At 43.1% G+C, this 21330-nt stretch overlaps 1 protein-coding gene across 3 annotated transcripts in view; it reads right to left on the reverse strand.

Annotated features, from left to right (window-relative positions):
* Positions 1 to 745: 745 nt before the first annotated feature.
* fastk (Fas-activated serine/threonine kinase) overlaps positions 746 to 21330 on the reverse strand; it is a 74524-nt gene continuing 53939 nt past the window's right edge. For 2 of the 3 annotated variants that reach the window (XM_060823960.1, XM_060823958.1), the window contains 2 exons: positions 8643 to 8757; positions 746 to 3180 (listed from right to left, as the gene is read on the reverse strand). In XM_060823960.1, coding sequence (XP_060679943.1) covers positions 3094 to 3180; positions 8643 to 8757 — 202 coding nt within the window. In that variant the 3' untranslated portion in view covers positions 746 to 3093. The remainder of the gene's footprint in view (positions 3181 to 8642; positions 8758 to 21330) is intronic. The other variant, XM_060823959.1, reaches the window with a different exon arrangement.

Genomic DNA, 21330 nt, shown 5'->3' on the forward strand with positions numbered 1-21330 from the left:
CTCAAAACCACGGGATGTTTGAACAGAGAGGGAGAAACTGCTCCCATTGGTGGAAGGTTCAAGAACCAGACAGCACAGATTTGAGGTGATTTGTTAAAAAAAGAAAAGGTGACATGAGGAAAAACATTTAAGTTAAAATGGAACATGTTGCCTGTAAACTTAGATAAAGAATTTCAAGAGGGAACGGAATTATCTGAAAAGGAAGAATGTACAGGGGTACACGGAGAAGGTGGGAGAGTGGAACTGGGCAAACTGCTCATTTAGAGAGAAAGTGCTGATCTGACAGGTGGCATGGTGGCTCAGTGGTTAGCTCTGCAGCCTCACAGCACCAGGGTACCAGGTTTGATTCTAGCCTCGGGTGACTGTCTGTGTGGAGTTTGCACATTCTCCCCGTGTCTGCACGGGTTTCCATCCGGGTGCTCCGGTTTCCTCCCACAGTCCAAAGATGTGCAGGTTAGGGTATGGACTAAATTGTCCGTAGTGTTAGGTGCATTAATCAGAGGGAAATGGGACTGGGAGGCTTACTCTCCGGAGGGTCAGTGTGGACTGGTTGGGCCGAAGGGCCAGTTTCCACACTGTAGGGAATTTAAAAAATGAATAGTCTCCTGTCCTCTCTCCATTTTGTGATTCTCTTTATTCTGTATAGTGTGATGAAACCTAGACAACGTTATAATTGTCTGCACTTTCAATACTCAAGTAATGTTCAGTGTCTCAGATAGTTTGAGAGAGAATAAACTCTGACATCTTCTTTGTGTTTATTCCAGTGTATTTTTTTTAATCCCAGCAGGTTACACTGGATCATTCCTTAGTTGTGGTGATACAAACAACTTAAAACTAGAAAGAAAGGCCAGCACACCAGTGGATCCGTTCTAAGATAAACACATTTGAAACCTTATCCCCTTCTTCGTAATGCTCCAAACACATATCTTACATTTAAAAATGTGACTTCAACACTCGGTGTGGACTTGGTTTGTCATTTCACCACTTTTTCATTCTATTCACATTTAATTCAATTTTTAAATCCATGCCATCTTCAAACAGAAGATCCTTTTAAAACCCAAAAACCCACCACTCAAAAATTCACCGAAACATTGCATTTAGCTGAGACCACCCCATCCCTGCCAACCCTGTCCCCAATCCAGCCCATCACCAAACCGCCCTCTTCCCAAACCCAGCTATTAAAATTCACTCACATTCTGCGTTCCAGTGACTACCTACAACCCACACATAAACATATGAGCATCTGTTAACTACTGTAATCCAAGTCAGGCAAGCTCACCTGGTCATGTTTACCAGGCAGTAGATCTATATGGGGCATTATGTCACAAGTCCAACAGGAGGAAGGCAGCTCCAGACTGGTTCCTCACTGCAGAATGGATCCCAATCATTTCACAACTGTCCTTATCTCCTACCTTCCCACAGGACAGCCTCCAGTAAACACCATATTTAGGTAACCAATATTTCCCTAGCAAGTAGCACCACCAACACTGTTACCATAGCAACTACCATCACCAACACCCTCGCCCCTCACAATCACTGATACCAATATCCTCTGCCACAGCAACCACCATCACCTCCCTTAGCAACCACCACAATCAATACCCTCTCCCCTCACCACCACTGATACCAAAACCTCTCCCCTAGCAACCACTAGAAACACAGTGTCACCAACAATCCCTTCATAGCAACTACTGGCAACATCTTCTTTCAATGCAACCACTGCCACCTATAACTCCAAACAGAACAACCCACCCCACTAGCAATCACTGCGACCAATCCCCCTCCCATTGCAACTACTGTCACCAAATCCCCTGCCCTAGCAACTAATTCAAATAGTATGGTTTCAGTATCATTCTCCACTATTATCCTCTTCCTGAGCAATAAGCCACCAAACTCTTCTTGCCTTGCAACTGTCATCTTCACCAAAGTTCCCATCCCTAACTACCATCATCTCTATCAATGTCCAGCGTGGTCATTAGCCCCACACTGATCATAGTACAGGATATTAAAGATCTTCACCCATTTAGTCCAATGTCGCCATACTGTTTCAAGTTCTCAAAAAAAAAGACATTTACATTATTTGTATCTGAAGGATCTGCTGTTGACTGAAGTGGATGGAACTTCTAGCTCTTAATCAAATGTGAAATATGGAGTTTTTGTTCTGTGTTAATGCATCCACTGACTTCCTGGATAGGTGGAAATCTAGAACATTCAAAAAGTTCAATACAACCCAGGACAAAGAACCCACTTGATTAGCATCTCATCAATTATCTCCAGCATTCACTCTCTCCACCACTGATCCTCCGCTATTGCAGTGTGTACCATTTACAAGATGCACAGCAGAAATTCACCAAGGTTCTTTCAACAGCACCTTCCAATCCAAGACCAAACCACCAGGAAGGACAAAAGGCAGCAGCTGGAAAACAATGTCCTACAGAACTGCTCAAGGAGTTCAGAACTGGTTGAGATAGATCTCCTTTGAGCAGTGCGCCAGTATCACAACATCTGAAGTATTTTCCAACTTTGTTGGTTTGTATCCTGACTCTGCATTGTCCACTCCTCAGACAGGAAACCAGGATTGCTAACAGTGCTGAAGCTGGGAGGTCCCTCTATGTTAGAGCCACTCAGAATTGCTTCCCAGTGCTTTGACTATCCAACATCCTCTTGCCAGTAGAAAGGGTTGCAAAGGTGATTGGAGGCAGATGACGGGACGAAAGATAACCACAGCAGGAGAGGACCAATGAACATTGATTAAAATAATGAAACCTCCCTGCAAATTCCCAATTGAATGAAAACATTATTCACACTCCAAGGCTCTTCATTTAAAAAGCCTGTCATCTTCAAGGGTGGTATAAAACATGTGGCAGTAGTTAGCATCTGAACACACTAAAGCAGAAAAAAAACACAGGAAAACCTCTTACTCCACTCTGAAAAAACAGAGGAAGTGAAGAAAGAGAGAGGAACAGCATTGTTGGAATTCCAATTGTTTTGTTGTTGTAATTTCCAGGCATTCTGACTGCTGATGGTCAGGTGGTTCCATTTCACCTATATAGAAACAGGAGCAGGGTACAAAAAAAATCAATTCTTTCATCGTCATAACTGCACATCCAGGAGTCTTTTCCGTAAATAATGTTTAACTTCCTCGATCCCGTTCAGTTTTTCGAGCTCATGGTAAGGCAGCTGTAGGTGAGAGCAGAGGACAAAGGGACACAGTTAGGTTTGCAGTACATGGTTAAAGTGCACAGGATTCTTTTTAAACAAGATAGACAACCCTCCCAAACTCAGTTCAAGGACTCATGTAGATCAGATCTGAAACTAGTGCCTAGCTGCTCGCAGGAGGAGCACGGATATGATTAGATTCCCTAAAGTATGGAAACAGACCCTTTGGCCCAACAAGTCCACATTGACCCTCTGAAGGGTAACACTCAGATTCATTCCCCTATATTTACCTCTGGCTAATGCACCTCGCACTATGGGCAAATTTAGCATGGCCAATTCACCTAACCTGCACATCTTTGGACTGTGGGAGGAAATCGGAGCACCCGGAGGAAACCCACGCAGACACGGGGAGAATGTCAAAATCCACACAGTCGCCCAAGGCTGGGATCGAACCTGGGTCCCTGGCACTGTGAGGCAGCAGTGCTAACCACTGAGCCACCGTGCTGCCCATATTGGTGATGTTGTTCAGGCAGTGATGCCATTGAAGCCTTGTCAAAGATGAGTGCTTACTTCAGGGACAACCAGACTGTGAGAAGCCAGAGTTACATTGACACCCAGACACTGAAGGTGGCAGGTTCCCTTCCATGAAGGACACAAGTGATCCAGTGAGTTTTTCCACAGTACAGCAGCTTTCACAGTGATGTTTCCTGGTGTCAAATCACAAGTTATCTGATTGACTCGATTCAAATTTGCAGTTTTTGCTGATGAGGTTTGAGCTCAGAATTCCTGGATTTGTCATCCAGGACCTGACCGACTTGGCCACTTGCTGCTTTGACTGCCATGGCTAAGACAGCGATCCTGAATTCACTAAGGAACGTGGAAATAAAAACTGGCCTCGGTTAAACTGAGCTTGATGCTGACAGATTGCTGAAAAATATCCAAAAAAAAACAAAACATACTCTGAAATTGAAGCAAGGTGGCATAAGTCATAGGAGGCTTATACTGAAAAACCTTTGCATACAAGTGGTTAGCACAATGTGCTTTTCTGGTTTGGTCAATGAATTCAAATTCATCATCATTTTCAAAAGGAAACTGGACAATTACTTGAAAGAGGAAAAAAAAATGCAGGGGAATGGGACTAACCAAAATCCTCAAACACCAGCACAAAATGATCTCCTTCACTGCTTTTTGACTCTGCTTGAAATACAGGATGAAGACATGGTTTATCATAAGAACTGCATGCTCTTGAAGGAGCAGAGTCTGTCAGGCACAAGGAAAAGGTTTCAATTTCAGGACAATGAGAAAACAGAAAAAAATGTTTTTGCAGAAAGAGGCAACAAGATTCAATCCATGTTTCCATGGATGTCAACCAGGTTAGCCTGAAGTCAATGTGAGTTAGTTCATTGCACTCCAACTGCCCTCTGAACAAACTCACAATCCAGGTTCTGAATGATTGTACACTCTCCAAATTGGTTTCCTGCCTTCCATTCTGCTAACTTCTCCTCAGCAAATCCTGTACACACATCAACCCATATGCACTGGGATCCCAGATATGCAATCCCGCAACTCTGAAACTGGTATGTGAATTTTCAAATCTATCCAATCCCTTGTTTAATTCTTGTCATTTGATAGTAATTACATTTATATCTTCTCACCCTGTCTCAGCTGATCTCTCTGATGCTTCCTGCCTTAGCTCAGGTCTCCCTGGAACTCAAACTGTCACCCATGGATCAGTCCAGTGTCCTTTCACTGCTCTGCCTCTAGTAGCAGAATCTCCCAGAGCAAACAAATTTAGAGAGATCTGGCGATGAGTTGTAAAAGGCAGATCGTGCTTAGCTCATCAAAGTGAGCTTTTTGGCAAAGTATCATTGAAAGTTCATGAGGGGAGTGTGGTGGCTGTTGTCTGTATGTTTTTGACATGGTTAAAAAGGTTGATTAACAAAATTGAGGCTCATGGATTAGGAAGGTCAGAGTTAGAAAAGCAAATTGGCTTAAGGCCAGAGAGCAATGAGTGGATAGTTTTTTTCTGGGATTGGAGAGTGGTACACAGATAGTGGTGTTTCTCAAGGGTCACTACTAGGTTCATGGATATATCACAAAAAACAATTTCAAAATCGAAATCATTCAGAATAAAAGTTCAAAACTTTTTGATACCAAACTTGGAGGAACGTGAACAGCAAGGATGATAACAAACAATTGGAAAAGATCATAATACAGCAGAATTAGGCCATTCAGCCCATCGTATTTGATCATGGCTGATATCTTTCTCAACCCCATTCTCTTGCCTTCTTCCCATAACCCTTAATCCTCTTACCAAGCAAGAACCGATAATATCTCTGTCTTAAACACAATGACTTGGCCTCCACAATGAGCCCCACATATTAACCATCCTCTGGCTGAAGAAAGTCCTCCTAATTTCAGTTCGAGAGGGTTGTCCTTTCACTCTGAGGCTGTGTCCTTGGGTCCTAGTCTCTCCTTCTATTGGAAACATCTTCTCCACTGTGTCCAAGCCTCTCAGTATTTTTTAAGTTTCAATCAGATACCCCTTCACCCTTCTAAACTCCATCGAGTACAGTCCCAGAGTCCTCAACTGCTCTTCATATGACGAGGATCATTCTCGTTAACCCTCTCTCGACCCCCTTCAAAACTAGCATATCCTTTCTTAGAAACAGGGTTCAAAACTGCTCATAATATTCCAAATGTGGTCTGACCAGAGCCTTATACAACCTCAGCAGTACATTTCTGATCTTGCTTTCTAGCAGTCTTGAAATGAATGCTAACCATTAGCAGTGCCCTGTGTGGCACCTTGTCAAATACTTCATGTCCACTAGCTGTCCTTTGTCTAATTTGCTTGTTCCCTCCTCCAAGAATCCTAATAGATTTTTTCAGGTATGACTTCCTCATGATGCTGACTCAGCCCTACTTTATCCATGCACTTCCAAGTACCCCGTAATCTCATCCTTCATCCCTTCTTAAACAGGGGTGTTTCAAAAGCCATTTTCCAGACCTCTGGGACCCTCCCTTACTCCAGTGATTTTTGAAAGATCACAACCAATGCCTCCACAATCTCTCAGCTATCCCCTTCAGAATGTTGGGGTGTAGTCATTATATAGCCCAGGTGATTTAACCACCTTCACATCTTCAGCTTTCCCAACACTTTCTCATTAATGATAGTCAATACATTCAGCTCTGCCCCACTGACTCACTTGAAACTCTGGTATGGTGTTGGTGTCACTCAGTGAATACTGATACAAAGTGTATCTTCAGTTCCTCCACCATTTCTTTGTTTCCCATTACTATTCCTCCAGCCACATTTTCCAGCGGCTTCATGTTGACTCTTGCTTCTCTCTTACCTTTTAGGCATCTAAAAAATCTGATGCAATCTTCTTTTAAAATAGCAGCTGGACAACTCTCATATTTAGTTTCTTACCCTTATCGTATTTCAGTTATCCTCTGCTGTTTGTTAAAGGCTTCCCATTAATCATTGAATCCCTACAGTTTGGAAGCAGGCCGTTCAGACCATTGAATCTACACAATCCCTGCAAAGAGCATTCCACCCAGACTCCCCCATCTTATTTTTTGAGAAGATTTGCAAATGCCTTGCAAGAACTGTGACAAACACTGCATTGGGCAAACAGCCAGAAAACTAGCCACCAGGATACATGAACACCAACTAGCCACAAAAAGACATGACCTTCTCTCACTAGTATCTTTACATTCGGATGAGGAAGGACACCACTTCGACTGGGACAACACATCCATCCTAGGACAAGCCAAACAGAGACATGCACGAGAATTCCCAGAAGCATGGCATTCCAACCAGAACTCTATCAACACACACATTGACTTGGATCCCATTTACCACCCCCTGAGAAAAAGAACAGGAAATGACATCACCACAGGAAGTGACGTTACCACAGGAAATGATATCATCAACCCAAGCATCTAAATACAAAATAGGCTACACCACCAGTGCTTCATCCGGAGGCTCATTGAAGATGTTACTTAGTGTATGGTGACAAAACATCTGAAAACAAACCTTCCAGCTTTGCGAGCAAACCAACATCCAGTCCTCCATCCTATTCTTGTAACCCTGCATTTCCCATGGCTAATCTACCTAGCCTGCACATCCCTGGACACTATGGGCAATTTAGTATGGCCAATCCACCTAAACCTGCATATTTTTGGAGCAAACTCACGCAGACACAGACGAACATGCAAACTCCACACAAACAGTCGCCTGTGGTTAGAATCAAGCCTGGGTCCCTGGCATTATGCCATGCCACCCTTTTTTAAAGCTTGTTCAATCAGATTTTTGTCCCTTGTCTTCATAAGTCTCTCTCTCTCACAGAAAGACTTCATCACATTGCCTGCATTTTCTTTTGCTTTTATGCTGTCCCTGACTTCCCTGGTCAGTCATGATTGCCTCATCCTCTCCTTAGTATGTTTCTTCTTCCTTGGGATGAATTTCTGCTGTGCCTCCCGAATTACCCCCAGAAACTCCTGCCATCGTTGCTCCACCATCCTCCCTGCCAGATTCCGATTCCAGTAACTCAGGCCAACTCCTCCCTCATGTCTTTATAGTTACCTTTCCTCTACTCTAATACATGTTATTCCAGCTTCTTCCTCAAACTGCAGGGTGAATTCTATCATATTAGTCACTAGCCCCCAGGGGGTGCTTCACCTTCAGCTCTCTAATCAAGTCCGCCTAAACACCAAATCTAGAAGTGCCTGTTCCCTCGTAAGTTTCACCACAAGCTGCTCCAAAGACCCAGCTTGTAGACATTCCACAAATTCCTTTTCTTGAGATCTGCTAACAACCTAACTTTCCCAGTCCAATAGCATATTGAAATCCGTATGATTATTGCAGTAGTGCCGGTCTTACATGCCTCTTCTATCTCCTGCTGAAAATGTGTTGCTGGAAAAGCGCAGCAGGTCAGGCAGCATCCAAGGAACAGGACAATCAACGTTTCAGGCATGAGCCCTTCTTCATTCTGGAAGAAGGGCTCATGCCCGATTCTCCTGCTCCTTGGATGCTGCCTGACCTGCTGTGCTTTTCCAGCAACACATTTTCAGCTCTGATCTCCAGCATCTGCAGTCCTCACTTTCTCCTGGTTTATTTTCTGCTGCACATCCTGGCTACTGCTAGGATGCCTGTACATAACTCCCATCAGGGTCTTTTTTTCCTTTCCAGTTCCTCAACTCTCTTTGAGGTGTGAAACATTTTGACAGAAGGGATAGCGTGAGGCAATGCAAATTGAAGTGGTGGCAACCAATCCTCACAGGTCACATTGAGAGAGTGATCAACAAAGTATATGGGATCTTAGATGCAAATTAAGCATCAACTTAAATGCAGTTATCTGGGACAGTGCTTGAATTTGGGATTGCTCCAGCAAACAGCTGGCACAGAAATGAAATGCTGAATGGTCTCCTAAACTGTAACCCTCTATCGTTATATGGCTTCAGGAAGGGAAGAACTGTACCTGCAGAATGGTATATCCTAGTAGTCGCAGGTGACGATCCCGCATGGCTCGAGATCCCACCAACACATCCGAGTTGTGGCAGTAATGCCATTTGTCATTCACCGACATCACAATCCTGTGGGAAGGAGAGCCTGTTACTGATTAAACATGCAACTCCACTGCTGCACTGGTTCAGTTTAAGTACTACCACTTCCCAGGTTTTCATAGATCTAAGCTGTCACCACAAATGATGTTGTTTGTTACATCCATCATTATGGGATAGAATCATACAGCATGGAAACAGACTTTTTGGATTAACACATCCAGGTCTTGCCAATCAGGAATCCTAAACTGAACAAGGTCCCATTTGTCTGTGCCCCTCTGAACCTTACCTTTCCATGTACCTATCCAAATGTCTTTTAAATGCTGTATCTGTCTCTACGACTTCCTCTGGCAGCCTGTTCCATACACACATCACCGTGTGTGTGAAAAGGTTTCCCTTCAGGTCCCTTTTAAATCTTTCCCCTCTCACCTTAAACCTATGCCCTCTAGTTTTGGACTCCCCTACCCTGGGAAAAGACCTTGACTATTCACCTTATCCATGCCCCTCATGATTTTATAAATCTCTCCAAGGTCACCCCTTAGCCTCGTATACTCCAGGTAAAAAAAAGTCCCAGTCTATCCAGCCTCACCTATAACCCAAACCTTCCAGTCTCAGTAACATCCTTGTAAACCATTTTTGCATCCTTTCCAGTTTAATAACACCTTTGCTGTAGCAGGGCAACCAGAATTGTACACAGTATTTCAAAAGTGGCCTTATCAATGTCCTGTACAGCCATAACATGACATCCCAATTCCTATACTCAATGCTTGACCGATGATGGCACACATTCAAGTGCCTTCCTGTCTACCAGCAACGCCACTTTCAAGGAACTATGTGCCTGCACCCCTCAGTCTCTTGAAATTGTTAAGGATGCAAACTGTATAAAAGTAACCCCCACTCTTTGCTCATCCACAGAGCACAATGCTATTCCATCCATCACTTCTGTGCCCTCTTTTTGAAGAGCAAAAAACTGTCTTTAAACCATTCAGCCAAGTACATACATACAAACATATAAATTCGGAGCTGAAGTAGACTCTTTTTAAATCCATTCATAGGATGTGGGGTTCACTAGCTAGGCCAGCATTTATTGCCCATCCCCAATTACCAAGAGGGCAATCACATTGCTGCGAATGTGGGAGTCATATGTAGGCCAGACCAGGTAAGGACTGCAGTCTCCTTCCCAAAAGGATATTCGTGAACAGGATGGCATTTTACAACAATCAACAATGGTTACATGGTCAACCCTAGACTCTTCATTTTTTTTGAATGCAAATTCCACCATCTGCTGTGGGAGGATTAGAACCTGGGTCCCCAGAACATTACTTGGGTCTCTGGATTAATAGGCTTCGCAGTAGAAGGGCTTATGTCTGGAACATCAATTCTCCTGCTCCTTGGATGCTGCCTGATCTGCTGTGCTTTTCCAGCACAATATCCTCTGGATTAAAAGTCTAACAATAGTACCACAAGGTTAGCACGTCTCCCCAAATCTGCTGCCTGATTTGAGAAGATCATGGCTATGTAAAGATCTCATTGTGAGTTATGTGTATAATTTCATCTTATTCTAGCAGTGGGGAAGAGAGACAAAGAGAAGTGTGTGTGTTGTAATTGTTGTGGGTGAGTGTGAATGTGATATCAGTTTTATCCAGAAACAATCCTATTGTGGGCGCAGGATAATAACAACCACTTAACTATTTAACGGGTGGATAACTACGGCATTGAGAGCAAAGCTGAAATATCCAGCTTGTAAAGAGAAAACATCTATCTTTCTCTCTCCTCCTCCTCTTGTGTGGGGAAGTAACAGAAAATCTGGCAGCTGTTCTCACTCACTATAAATTGATCTCTCTGCAAATTCCTTTGCTGAAGAGGAAAGGTTCAAAATCACCATCAGAGACATCAAAAGTGAATCCTAAATCAGTTAATTGAAGCCTGAGAATTGGTTTGTCCACCATCCCCTGTCATTAGCAGTCAAAAGAAAAAACACTCATCGACACCTGTAACAAGAACAGAACGTTCTAGGAAAACTCAGTGGGGCTGGTAGCATCTACTGAGTCAAAACATGCATCCGAGGAACAAGAGAGTCTCTCGCTCCTTGAATGCTGCCTGACCGGCTGTTCTTTTCCAGCACCACACTTTTTGACTCTGATCTCCAGCATCTGCAGTTCACACTTTCTCCCAGCATCTAGTAAGAGAAAGCAAAGTTAATGTTTCCGATCCTGCATCCCTTCTTTAGAACATCGACATCTGTGATCCGTACTGGTGCCACACTTTGCTTTTTTCTCCCCTCCTCTAACGTTTGTGTCTGGCTCTGTCTCTGTGTGTATCTGTTTGGTTGCGTACAGAATTTCACAAATGGATAGAGTTCAGATTTTGCAGTTAAAAGTTAGCAATTCATGTATTTTTTCTTGCCATTGGTTAAAAATAATTTATTTTCCTGCTTATGAAAAAAATGGTGTGTATATTTTTTTAACCTGAATTTGACAGGCAAAATGGTGCAATTTGGTGATTTCATCAAATTTTTCACATTGTGATGACTCCTGGAAAAGTGGGACTTGATGTCCAGCATATTACCTCAACGAGTGACGACAGCTGAGGTGATCATAATCCCCCCATTTTCCTGTCTTTCCTCCATTCCCTTGTTAATCAAGAATCAAACCTCACTCAGCCTGGGTTCACTGCTCTCTGGGGAAGAGATATTTTTAAACTGCATCTTCTGTTTGTAGTTTTTCAGCATGCATCCCGTCAAATCCCCTCAGGATCTTGCATGTTTCACTAAGATTACATTTCATTCTTCTAAACTGGGCTGGATACAGGGCAAACCCTCCTATCCACCCTCATAAGACAATCCCTTCAATGTCAAACTCAGTTGAATGAGTTTTTTCTGAACTGTTTCCAATGAAATTGCATATTTTCTTAAATAAGGAGACCAAAACTGTATATTGCACTCCAGATGCTGACTCACCAAAGCTCTGTATAACTGTAGCAAAATCTCCCAAGGGAGGCAGTGGGCATAATGGCCATGTCACTGGATTAATAATCCAGAATCCCAGGCTGTAATGTTCAGGAGAATATAGGTTTGGATCCCACCATGACAGATGGTAAAATCCAAATTCCATAAAAAAAACAGAAATTAAAAGCTAGTCTAAAGGTGATTGCTTATTATGAAAACCGCTCTGGCTCATTTTAGCTCTTTAGGGAAGGAAATTTGCCATCCTGACATGGTTTGGCCTACATGTAACTCTAGACCCACAGCAATGTAGTTGACTCCTAACTGTCCCCAGAAATGGCTTAGCAAGCCTCCGAGTTCTAGGCTAATTAAGCATGGGCAAAAAATGCTGGCCTAGCCAGCAACACCCACATCCCTCAAACAAATACTAAAATATTCAATTTCCCTTGCAGTAACTGACAACAGCCAATTCGAATTGCTTGTAGTACCTGAATGCTACCATTTTGGGATTCATACCTGGACATCTAGATCGCTCTGTTCTGCATTTTCTCTTCAGTTAAATAATATATTACTTTCCAAAGTGGAAAACTAACTTTTTCCCACACGAAACTCCATCTTCCAAATTTTCTGCCCACTCACTTAACCCATCTATAAAATTAATATTGCTGAAAAGAAATTCTCAAAGCTTTTGGACTTTTACTCATCAGGATAATTCACAAGAATACCAATTCAAGGAGAAAACTAACCTCTAGTGGCATCTACTAATCAGAGTCCACTGTAGCACTGTCCTCTTACACAATGCAGATGCTGGCTTTCTCTTTTTATTCACTCACGAAATGTAGGCATCTCTGGCTAGTCTCCCATTTATGGCCCATCCCTAATTGCCCAGATGGTAGTTAAGAGTCAACCACGTTACTGTAGGTCTGGAGTCACATGTAAGTCAGACCAGGTAAGGACGGCAGTTTCCTTCCCTCAAGGGCATTAAGAAACCAGAAGTGTTTTTCTAATAATTGACAATGGTTTAATGGTCATAATTAGACACTTAATTCCAGATTCTTTACTGAGTTCCAATTCCACATTTGCCATGGCAAGATTTGAACCTGAGTCCTCAGAACATTAACTGAGTTTTTGGATTAACAGTCTAGCAATAATACCACTAGGCCATTGCCTCCCCTTACATTTCCTGGTATTTCCTGGAAAACAAAAAGCTTCAACAGACAGTGCCTTTCTTCTCATAATAGAAAACGCTATTTCTATCCATTGTACAGCCCTTCTGTCATCTTCACAACTTACCTGGCTTGATGTTGTTGGCAAGTTTAGCAACCATACATTTATTCTTTGTAAATGATTTGAGTCTCAGTAGATCCTGTGATTTTTGACTTGTTACATCATGCTAACCCAAAATTGCCCGTTTCTGCCTATTCTCTGTTTGCTGTTCACTAACCAATCCTCAACCAAGACAACTTGTACACCAGGAGGTCTCATTCTGTATAGTAATCTTTAGAAACATTTGAAGTAGAAGCAGAAAATACCACTCAGGCACGTGATGCTGCCCATCCACGTAGTTAAGATCATGGTTGATCTGCTTGTGTTGTGAATTCCAAATTTCCACCTACTCCAGATAAACTCTGTGCCTGGCAAGAATCTATCCACCTCCATCTCTAAAATGTTCAATTATCCCATTTCCATCACCTTCTGAGATGGACGGTTCCAAAGTTGCATACTCTCAGAGTGAAGAAAATATTCTCATCTTCGTCCTGAAAGATCAACCCCTGATTTTAAATCAGTTCCCACTGATTCTGGACTGACCCCACGTAATATTTTGAAAATGTGCTTTCCATGTCTAACTTGTCAAGACCATTCAATTAAGGTGTCCTTGTGCATGAATCATAGAAGATTGGCTTGCAGGTGCAACAGGTAATTACGAAGGCAAATGGAATTTTGTCCTTCATTGCTAAAGGGATTGAGTTTAAAAGCAGGGAGGTTATGTTGCAGCTGTATAGGGTGCTGGTGAGGCCACACCTGGAGCACTGTGTGCAGTTTTGGTCTCCTTATTTGAGAAAGGATGTACTTGCACTCGAGGGGGTCAGGGGAGGTTCACTGGGTTGATTCCGGAGTTGAAGAGGCTGGTTTATGAGGACAGACTGAGGAGACTGGGATTATGTTCATTGGAATTTAGAAGAATGAGGGCTGATCATGAGGAAACATTTAAAATTATGAAGGGAATAGATTGGCTAGAAGTGGAGAGAATGTTTCCACTGGTGGGTGAAACGAGAGTAAGAGTGCATAGCCTAAGGATTAGGGGGAGCAGACTTAGGACTGAATCGAAAAGGCACTTCTTCACTCAGAGGGTTGTGAAACTGTGGAATTCCCTGCCCAGGGAAGTAGTTGAGGCTTCCTCAGTAAATGTTTATAAAGCTAAGATACATAATTTTTTTTGAACAGTAAAGAAATTAAGGGTTATGATGAGAGGGTAGGTAAGTGGAGCTGAGGCCATGAAAAGATCAGCCATGATCTTAGTGAATGATGGAACAGGCTCGATGGGCCAGATGGCCGACTCCTGCTCCTAGTTTTTATGTTCTTATGTTCTTAACATGAGATTATCTGCTTTGGTATTGCTGTAAAAATCCTGAAATTCCCTCCCTCATGGCATTGTGGATCTACCTACAAGCAGGTGGACTCTGTGGTTCAAGTAGACAGCTCAGCACCACCTTCTCAAGGGGCAACTAAGAAATGAGTAATAAGAGTTCTGAGGAATGGTCACTGGACCCGATTTCTTTCCATAGGTGCTGCCAGACCTGCTGACCTTTCTGTTTTTGTACACACTTTACATACCTTTCTTTCTTTTTAAATACTTGTAGAAACTCTTGCTATTCTAATTGTACATCCCCAGCTGTCTCCCCCTCATTTTCTAATTCATTCCTCCTGATTACTTTTAGCCATTTCTCACTTTTCTCTTGATGTATGATCTCCGAGGTCCCTGAGTGGTGGTAGTTTCCAAAACTGGAATTCAGTGTGTTGGCACAAGTGGCATGTGAGGAATCTCAACCACAGATTAGGAGGAAAGTTAATCCTGACCAAACATCTGACCTGCTACATACCTTTGCACAGTTATATGCTTTTCCTTACACTTGATGCTTTTCCGAAATTCTTTAGTTAACTATGGATGGTGGGTCCTCATTGTAGGCCTTTTATTTATATACAGGTCATTCTGCTATAACGCGACAGTTATGTTCCTCTGCAACCTCGTGCTATAGAAAATCATACTATGGGAAACCACTGTAGAAATTGTGCTGTGGAAAACTCAATATACCCATTCAGCAGAAAGTTTGCTTTTTGCAAACAATGTCCATAATTCATCAGTCAGGTTATAGCCAATTCACACTGAAGAAACATGTGTTATTGAAGAACTACCTGTACAAGGTACCTGATTTATGAATGTCTGACATATGAATGCCCATACTTACAGACACAATCCAAACGACGGCAACACTTTATTACCCACCCCTAGTTGCCTTTGAGAAGATGGGGGTGAGCTGTCTTCTTGAACCGCTGCAGTCCACCTGCTGTGGGTTGACCCACAATGTCCTTAGCGAGGGAATTGTAGGATTTTTACCCGGAGACAGTGAAGAAACAGCAATATATTTCCAAGTCAGGATGGTGAAGTGGCTTGGAGAGGAACTTGCAGGTATTCTCATGTATCTGCTGCCCTTGTCCTTCTAGATGGAAGTGGTTGAGGATTTGGAAAATATCATATAAGGATCTTTGGTGATTACAATGTCTCTTATTAGAGATAATCATGGTCTGGCATTTGAATGGTGTGAATATTACTCGCCACTTGTCAGCCCAAGCCTGGGTATTGTCTCAATCTTCCTGCATTTGAACTTTGACTGCTTCAGTATCTGAGGAGTCATAGTTGATGCTGAACATTGTGCAATCATCAGTGAACATCTCCATTTCTGACTTTATGACAGAGAGAAGGTCATTGATGAAGCAGCTGAAGATGGTTTGGCCTAGGACACTACCCTGAGGAACTGGAACTGATATGACTGACCTCCAACAACCATCTTCCCACATGCTAGGTATGACTCTAACCAGTCGAGAGTTCGTCCCCCAATACCAATTGATTCCAGTTTTTCCAGGGTTCCTTGATACCACACTTGGTTGAATATGGCCTTGATGTCAAGGATGGCGGATTTCCTTCCCCAAAGGACATTAGTGAACCAGATGGGTTTTTCCAACAATCAACAATGGATTCATGGACATCAGTAGATTCTCATTTCCAGAATTTTTTATTGAATTCAAATTCCACCATCTGGCATTCGGGGTTTGGAACACAGAACATTATCTACGATTCTGGAATAATAGTCTAGCAGTAATACCACCAAGCCATTGCCTCGTTAGTATATAACATACGAATGCTTCCTGTACTTACGAACGGCTATTTTACATTGTCTTGCATTGTGTTCCAACTTGTATACAAGTCAACTTATGAACGGACTCCAGAACAGAACCCATTCACAATCCGGGGACTGCCTGTAGTAGGAATACAATTATTCTGAATATTCTTTTAATTTTTTCCAATTCTCTGTTGATCTATCCCGAGTCTAATATCCCAGTTTACTTCAGCTGCTCAACTTTCATGCCAATACATTGGCCTTATTTAGATTTAAATCACTAGTCTCAGACCTGATCTTCCTTCTTTCAACTCAAATTTAAAATTCAATCATATTGTGGCTGCTGTTACTTTGGGTTGGGTTGTCTGGAAAGGGTGAGAGAAAAGGATCTGAAAACAGTAACCAGCACTTACAGCAGCGAGGAGGGTGCTTCTAAAGAAGTGAGAGAAATTGGGTCAGCAACTTCTCAAGTAACGTGAGAGTGTGGGGCAGCAACTTCAGAAGGAGAAAAGCAGTGGCAGCAAGAGATGCAAACCAACAGTAGAGAACTCCTTCAATGTGATCACTGCCCCTTGACATTCAATAGTGTTACCATCAGTGAATCCCCCTCCTTCATGAACATCTTGGGGGCTACCATTGACCAGAAACTCTACATAACCAGTGGCTAAGAGACCAGATCAGAGGCTAGGAATACTGCAGTGAGTAACTCACCTCCTGACTCCCCAAAGCCTGCCTACCACAAGTCGGGAGTGTGATGGAACTCAGAGCATGGATCAGAACTTGCAACTACGACGTTATGGCCACTACAGAAACTTGGATATCAGGAATGGTTGTTGGATATTCCAGGGTTTAGATGTTTCAAAAGTAATGGGGGCGGGGAGGAGGTAAAAGAGGTTGAGTGGCATTGCTAATCAGGGATAGTATCATAACTGCAGAAAGGGAGATTGAGGAGGGTTTGTCTACTGAGTCAGTATGGCGGAAATCAGAAACAGGAAAGGAGCAACAGGCCTCCCTAACAGCAACAGAGGAGCAGATAGGGAGGCAGATTTTGGAAAGGTACAGAAGTAACAGGGTGTCATGGGTGACTTTAACTCCCCTAATATTGATTGGAACCCACTCAGTTCAAATAATTTGGATGGAGCAATTTTTGTCAGGTGTGTCCAGGAAGGATTCCTAACGCAATATGTTGATAGGCCAACTGGAGGGGAGATCATAATTAATTTGGTGCTCGGCAACGAGCATACTAGGTGTCAGATCTCTCAGTGGGAGAGCATTTCAGTGATAGAGATCACAACTCCATGACCTTTACTATACACATGGACAGGGATAGGAGCAGATGGTATAGGAAAGCATTTAATTGGGGGAGAGGGAATTACAATGTTATTAGGCAGGAACTGAGGTGTCTAAATTGGAACAGATGTTTTCAGAAAAATGCACAATAGAAATGTTGAGGTTGTTTAGGAAGCACTTGTTGTTAGTGCTGGGCAGGTTTGTCCCACTGAGACAAGGAAGGGATGGTTGGTTGGAAGAACCTTGGGTGACAAGGGATGAAGAACATCTGGTCAAGAAGAAGGAAGAAGCTTACTTAAAGTTAAGGAAGCAAGGATCAGACAGGGCTTTAGAAGGTTACAAGGTAGCCAGTTCAGAACTGAAGAATGAACTTAGGAGGACTAGAAGGGGGCATGAAAAAAACCTTAGCAGGTATTCTACACTTTGTGAGGATCAAGAGGACGGCCAGAGTGAGGGTAGGGCCAATCAGGGATAGTGGAGGGAACCTGCGCCTGGAGTTGGTGGAAGTAGGGGAGTCCTTAATAAATACTTTGATTCAGTATTCACTACTGAGAAGGACCTTCTGAGGACAGCATGAAAAAGATTGCTATGCTAGAACAGGTTAATGTTAGGAAGGAGGATGTGCTGAAAATTTTGAAAAACATAAGGATAGAGAAATCTCCTGGGCCAGATGGGTTATACCCTAGGTTACTACAGGAAGCGAGGGAAGAGACTGCTGCGCCTTTGGCGATGATCTTCATGTCCTCAGTGTCCACTGGAGTAGTATGAGATGATTGGAGGGTGGCAAATGTTACTCCCTTGTTCAAGAAAAGAAATAGGGATAATCCTGGGAATTACAGATTAGACAGTCTAATGTCATTGGTAGGCAAAGTATTGGTGAAGATTCTGAGAGACAAAATTCATGACTATTTGGAAAACCAGAGTTTGATTAGAGATAGTCAGCATGGCTTTGTGAGGGGCAGGTCATGCCTCACAAACCTTATTGAATTATTTGAGGATCTGACAAAACACATTGATGAAGGTAGAGCAGTGGATATGGTGTACATGGATTTTAGCGAAGCATTTGATAAGGTTTCCCATGGTAGGCTCATACAAAAAGTAAGGAAGCATGGGATACAGGGAAACCTGTCTGGATACAGAACTGGCTAGCTCATAGAAGATAGATGGTGGTGGTAGATAGAAAGTATTCAGCCTGGAGCTCGGTGACCAGAGGTGTTCTGCAGTTCTGGAACCTTTGCTCTTTGTGATTTTTATAAATGACTCGGATGAGGAAGTGGAAAGGTGGGTAAGTTTGCCAATGACATAAAGGTTGTTGGAGAAGAGGATAGTTTGGAGGACTGTTATAAGTTACAATGAGACAATGACAGGATGCAGAACTGGGCTGAAAAGTGGCAGATGGAGTTCCAATTGGAGAAGTGTGAAGCCATTCACATTGGAAGGTCGAATTTAAATGCAGAATACAGGGTTTATTGCAGGACTCTGGCAGTGTGGAGAAACAGAGGGATCTTGGGGTCCATGTCCATAGATCCCTCAAAGGTGCCACCCAGGTTGATAGGGTTGTTAAGAAGGTGTCTGGTGTGTTGGCTTTCATTAACAAGGGTATTGAGTTTAAGAGCTGCAAGGTTTTGCTGCAGTTCTAAAGAGTCCTAGTTAGACCACACTTGGAATAGTGTGTTCAGTTCTGGTCACCTCATTTCAGGAAAGGTGTGGAAGCTTTAGAGAGGGTGCAGAGGAGATTTACCAGAATGCTGCCTGGACTGGAGGGGATGTCCCATGAAGAGAAATTGACAGCTGGGGGTTTTCTCATTGGAGCAAAGAAGGATGAGAGATGGCCTGATAGACGTATACAAGATTTTGAAAGGCATAGGCAGAGTGGATAGCCAGAGACCTGTTCCCATGGCAGAAATGTCTATCATGAGGGGGCTTAATTTTAAGGTAATTGGAGGAAAGATTAGGGTAGATGTCAGAGGTAGGATCTTTACTTAGTGAGTGGTGGGTGTGTGGAATGCACTGCCAGCATTGGTAGTAGAGTCAGATACATTAGGGACATTTAAGCAATTCTTGGAAAGGCATATAGAAGTTGGTACAATGAAGGGTATGTAGGTTAGTCTGATCAGAGAATAGGATAAAAGACCAGCATAGCATCGAGGGCGGAAGAGCCTGTACTGCGCTGTACTGTTCTATGTTCTAATACTCCCCACTTACCTGGATGGGTGGAGCTTCAACAACACTCAAGAAGCTTGACACCATCCAGGACACTTGATTGACACCACATCCGTAAACATCCACTCCCTCCACTACTAACGCTCAGTACCAGCAGTCTCTATGATCTAGAAGATGTCACACGACACGAGGTTATAGTTCAATCTTGTCCACCCAAGTCCAACATTGGCACCTCCACATCATATTTATAAGATACACTGCAGAAATTCACCAAAGCATTATCCAAACCCACAAGTGCTTCCATTTAGAGTTTGCACGTTCACTCCATGTCTGCATGGGTTTCCTCTAGGTGCTCTGGTTTTCTCCTGACAGTCTAAAGATACGCAGGTCAAATTGCCCCCTTGTGTCCAAGGATGTGCAAACGTTGGTGGGTTTGCCATGGTAAATGTGGAGTTATGAGGAAAGGGTGGGGGCTGAGTCTGGGTAGGATGCTCTTCAGAGGGTCAGTAGAGAGTCCATGGGCCAAATGTCCTCTATCTGCACTGTTGAGATTCAATGATCTTCAGCTGCTTCATTAATGTCCTTTTCTCCATCACAAGATCAGAAGTGGGGATTTTCGCTGATGATTACACATGTCCAGCAACATTCATGACTCCTCAGATACTGAAGCAGTCCATATACAAATGCAGCCAGATCTGGACCATATCTAGGTTTTGGCTGACAAGTGGTAAGTAACATTCATGTTAGACAATGGCCATCTCCAACAACAGAGAATTTAATCATCATGACATTCAATGGCATCACCATCAATTAGACTAGCCATAAAAATACTATTGCTACAACAGCATGTCAGAAGCTAGGAATGTTGCAGTGAGTAACTTACCTCCTGACTCCCCAAAGCCTGTTCACTATCTAAAAGCACAAGTCTGGAGTGTGATGGAATACTCCCCACTTGCCTGGATGGGGACAGCTCCAACAACACTCGAGGAGCTTGACACTAATGGAACATGTGCTTTCATCAGTCATGGCACAGAGTGTAAGAACTAGGAGGTTGGAGTTGTACAGAGCATTGGTCAGGCCACAACTGGGGTACAGTGTGCAGTTCTGGTCACCTCACTACAGGAAAGATTGATAGCAGTAGAGAGGGTACAGAGGACCTTCATAAGGATGTTGTCTGGGATAGAGAAACTGACCTATAAGGAGAGACTGGATATGCTTGCACTGTTTTCTTTAGAGCACAGAAGACTGGGGGGTCGGGGGAAAACGACATGATTATGAGGGGTATGGGCAGGATGAATAGAGAGGAGCTGTTCCCATTGGTTGAGGGTCCAATCATGAGAGGGCTTAGTTTTAGGGTAAGAAGCAGAAGATTCAGAGGCAGTTTGGATAAAGCTTTTTCACCCAGTGGGTCATGGGAATCTGGAATGCACTGCCTGGGAAGGAAATAGAGGCTGGAATTCTTACAACATTTTGAAAATATTTGGATGAGTACTTCAAATCTCATAACATTCAAAGATACGCGACAAGTGCAGGAAATTGGGATAAGTTACATCGGTGCAGACTCGATGGGCCCAAGGGCCTTTTCTGCGCTGTATGAATCTATGAACAATCCTGGACAAAGCAGACCCCTGGATTGGCACCACATTCACAAGCACCCACTCCTTCCACCACCACACTCAGCAGTGTATACCATCCACAAGATGCACTGCAGAAATTCATAAAAGATTCTCAGACAGCATCTTCCAAACCCACAGCCACTTCCTTCTAGAAGGTCAAGGGCAACAGATACAAGGTCCCAAGCCACCCATGATC

This window comes from Hemiscyllium ocellatum, chromosome 4 (assembly GCF_020745735.1).
Source record: "Hemiscyllium ocellatum isolate sHemOce1 chromosome 4, sHemOce1.pat.X.cur, whole genome shotgun sequence".
Taxonomy (NCBI): Eukaryota; Metazoa; Chordata; class Chondrichthyes; order Orectolobiformes; family Hemiscylliidae; genus Hemiscyllium; species Hemiscyllium ocellatum.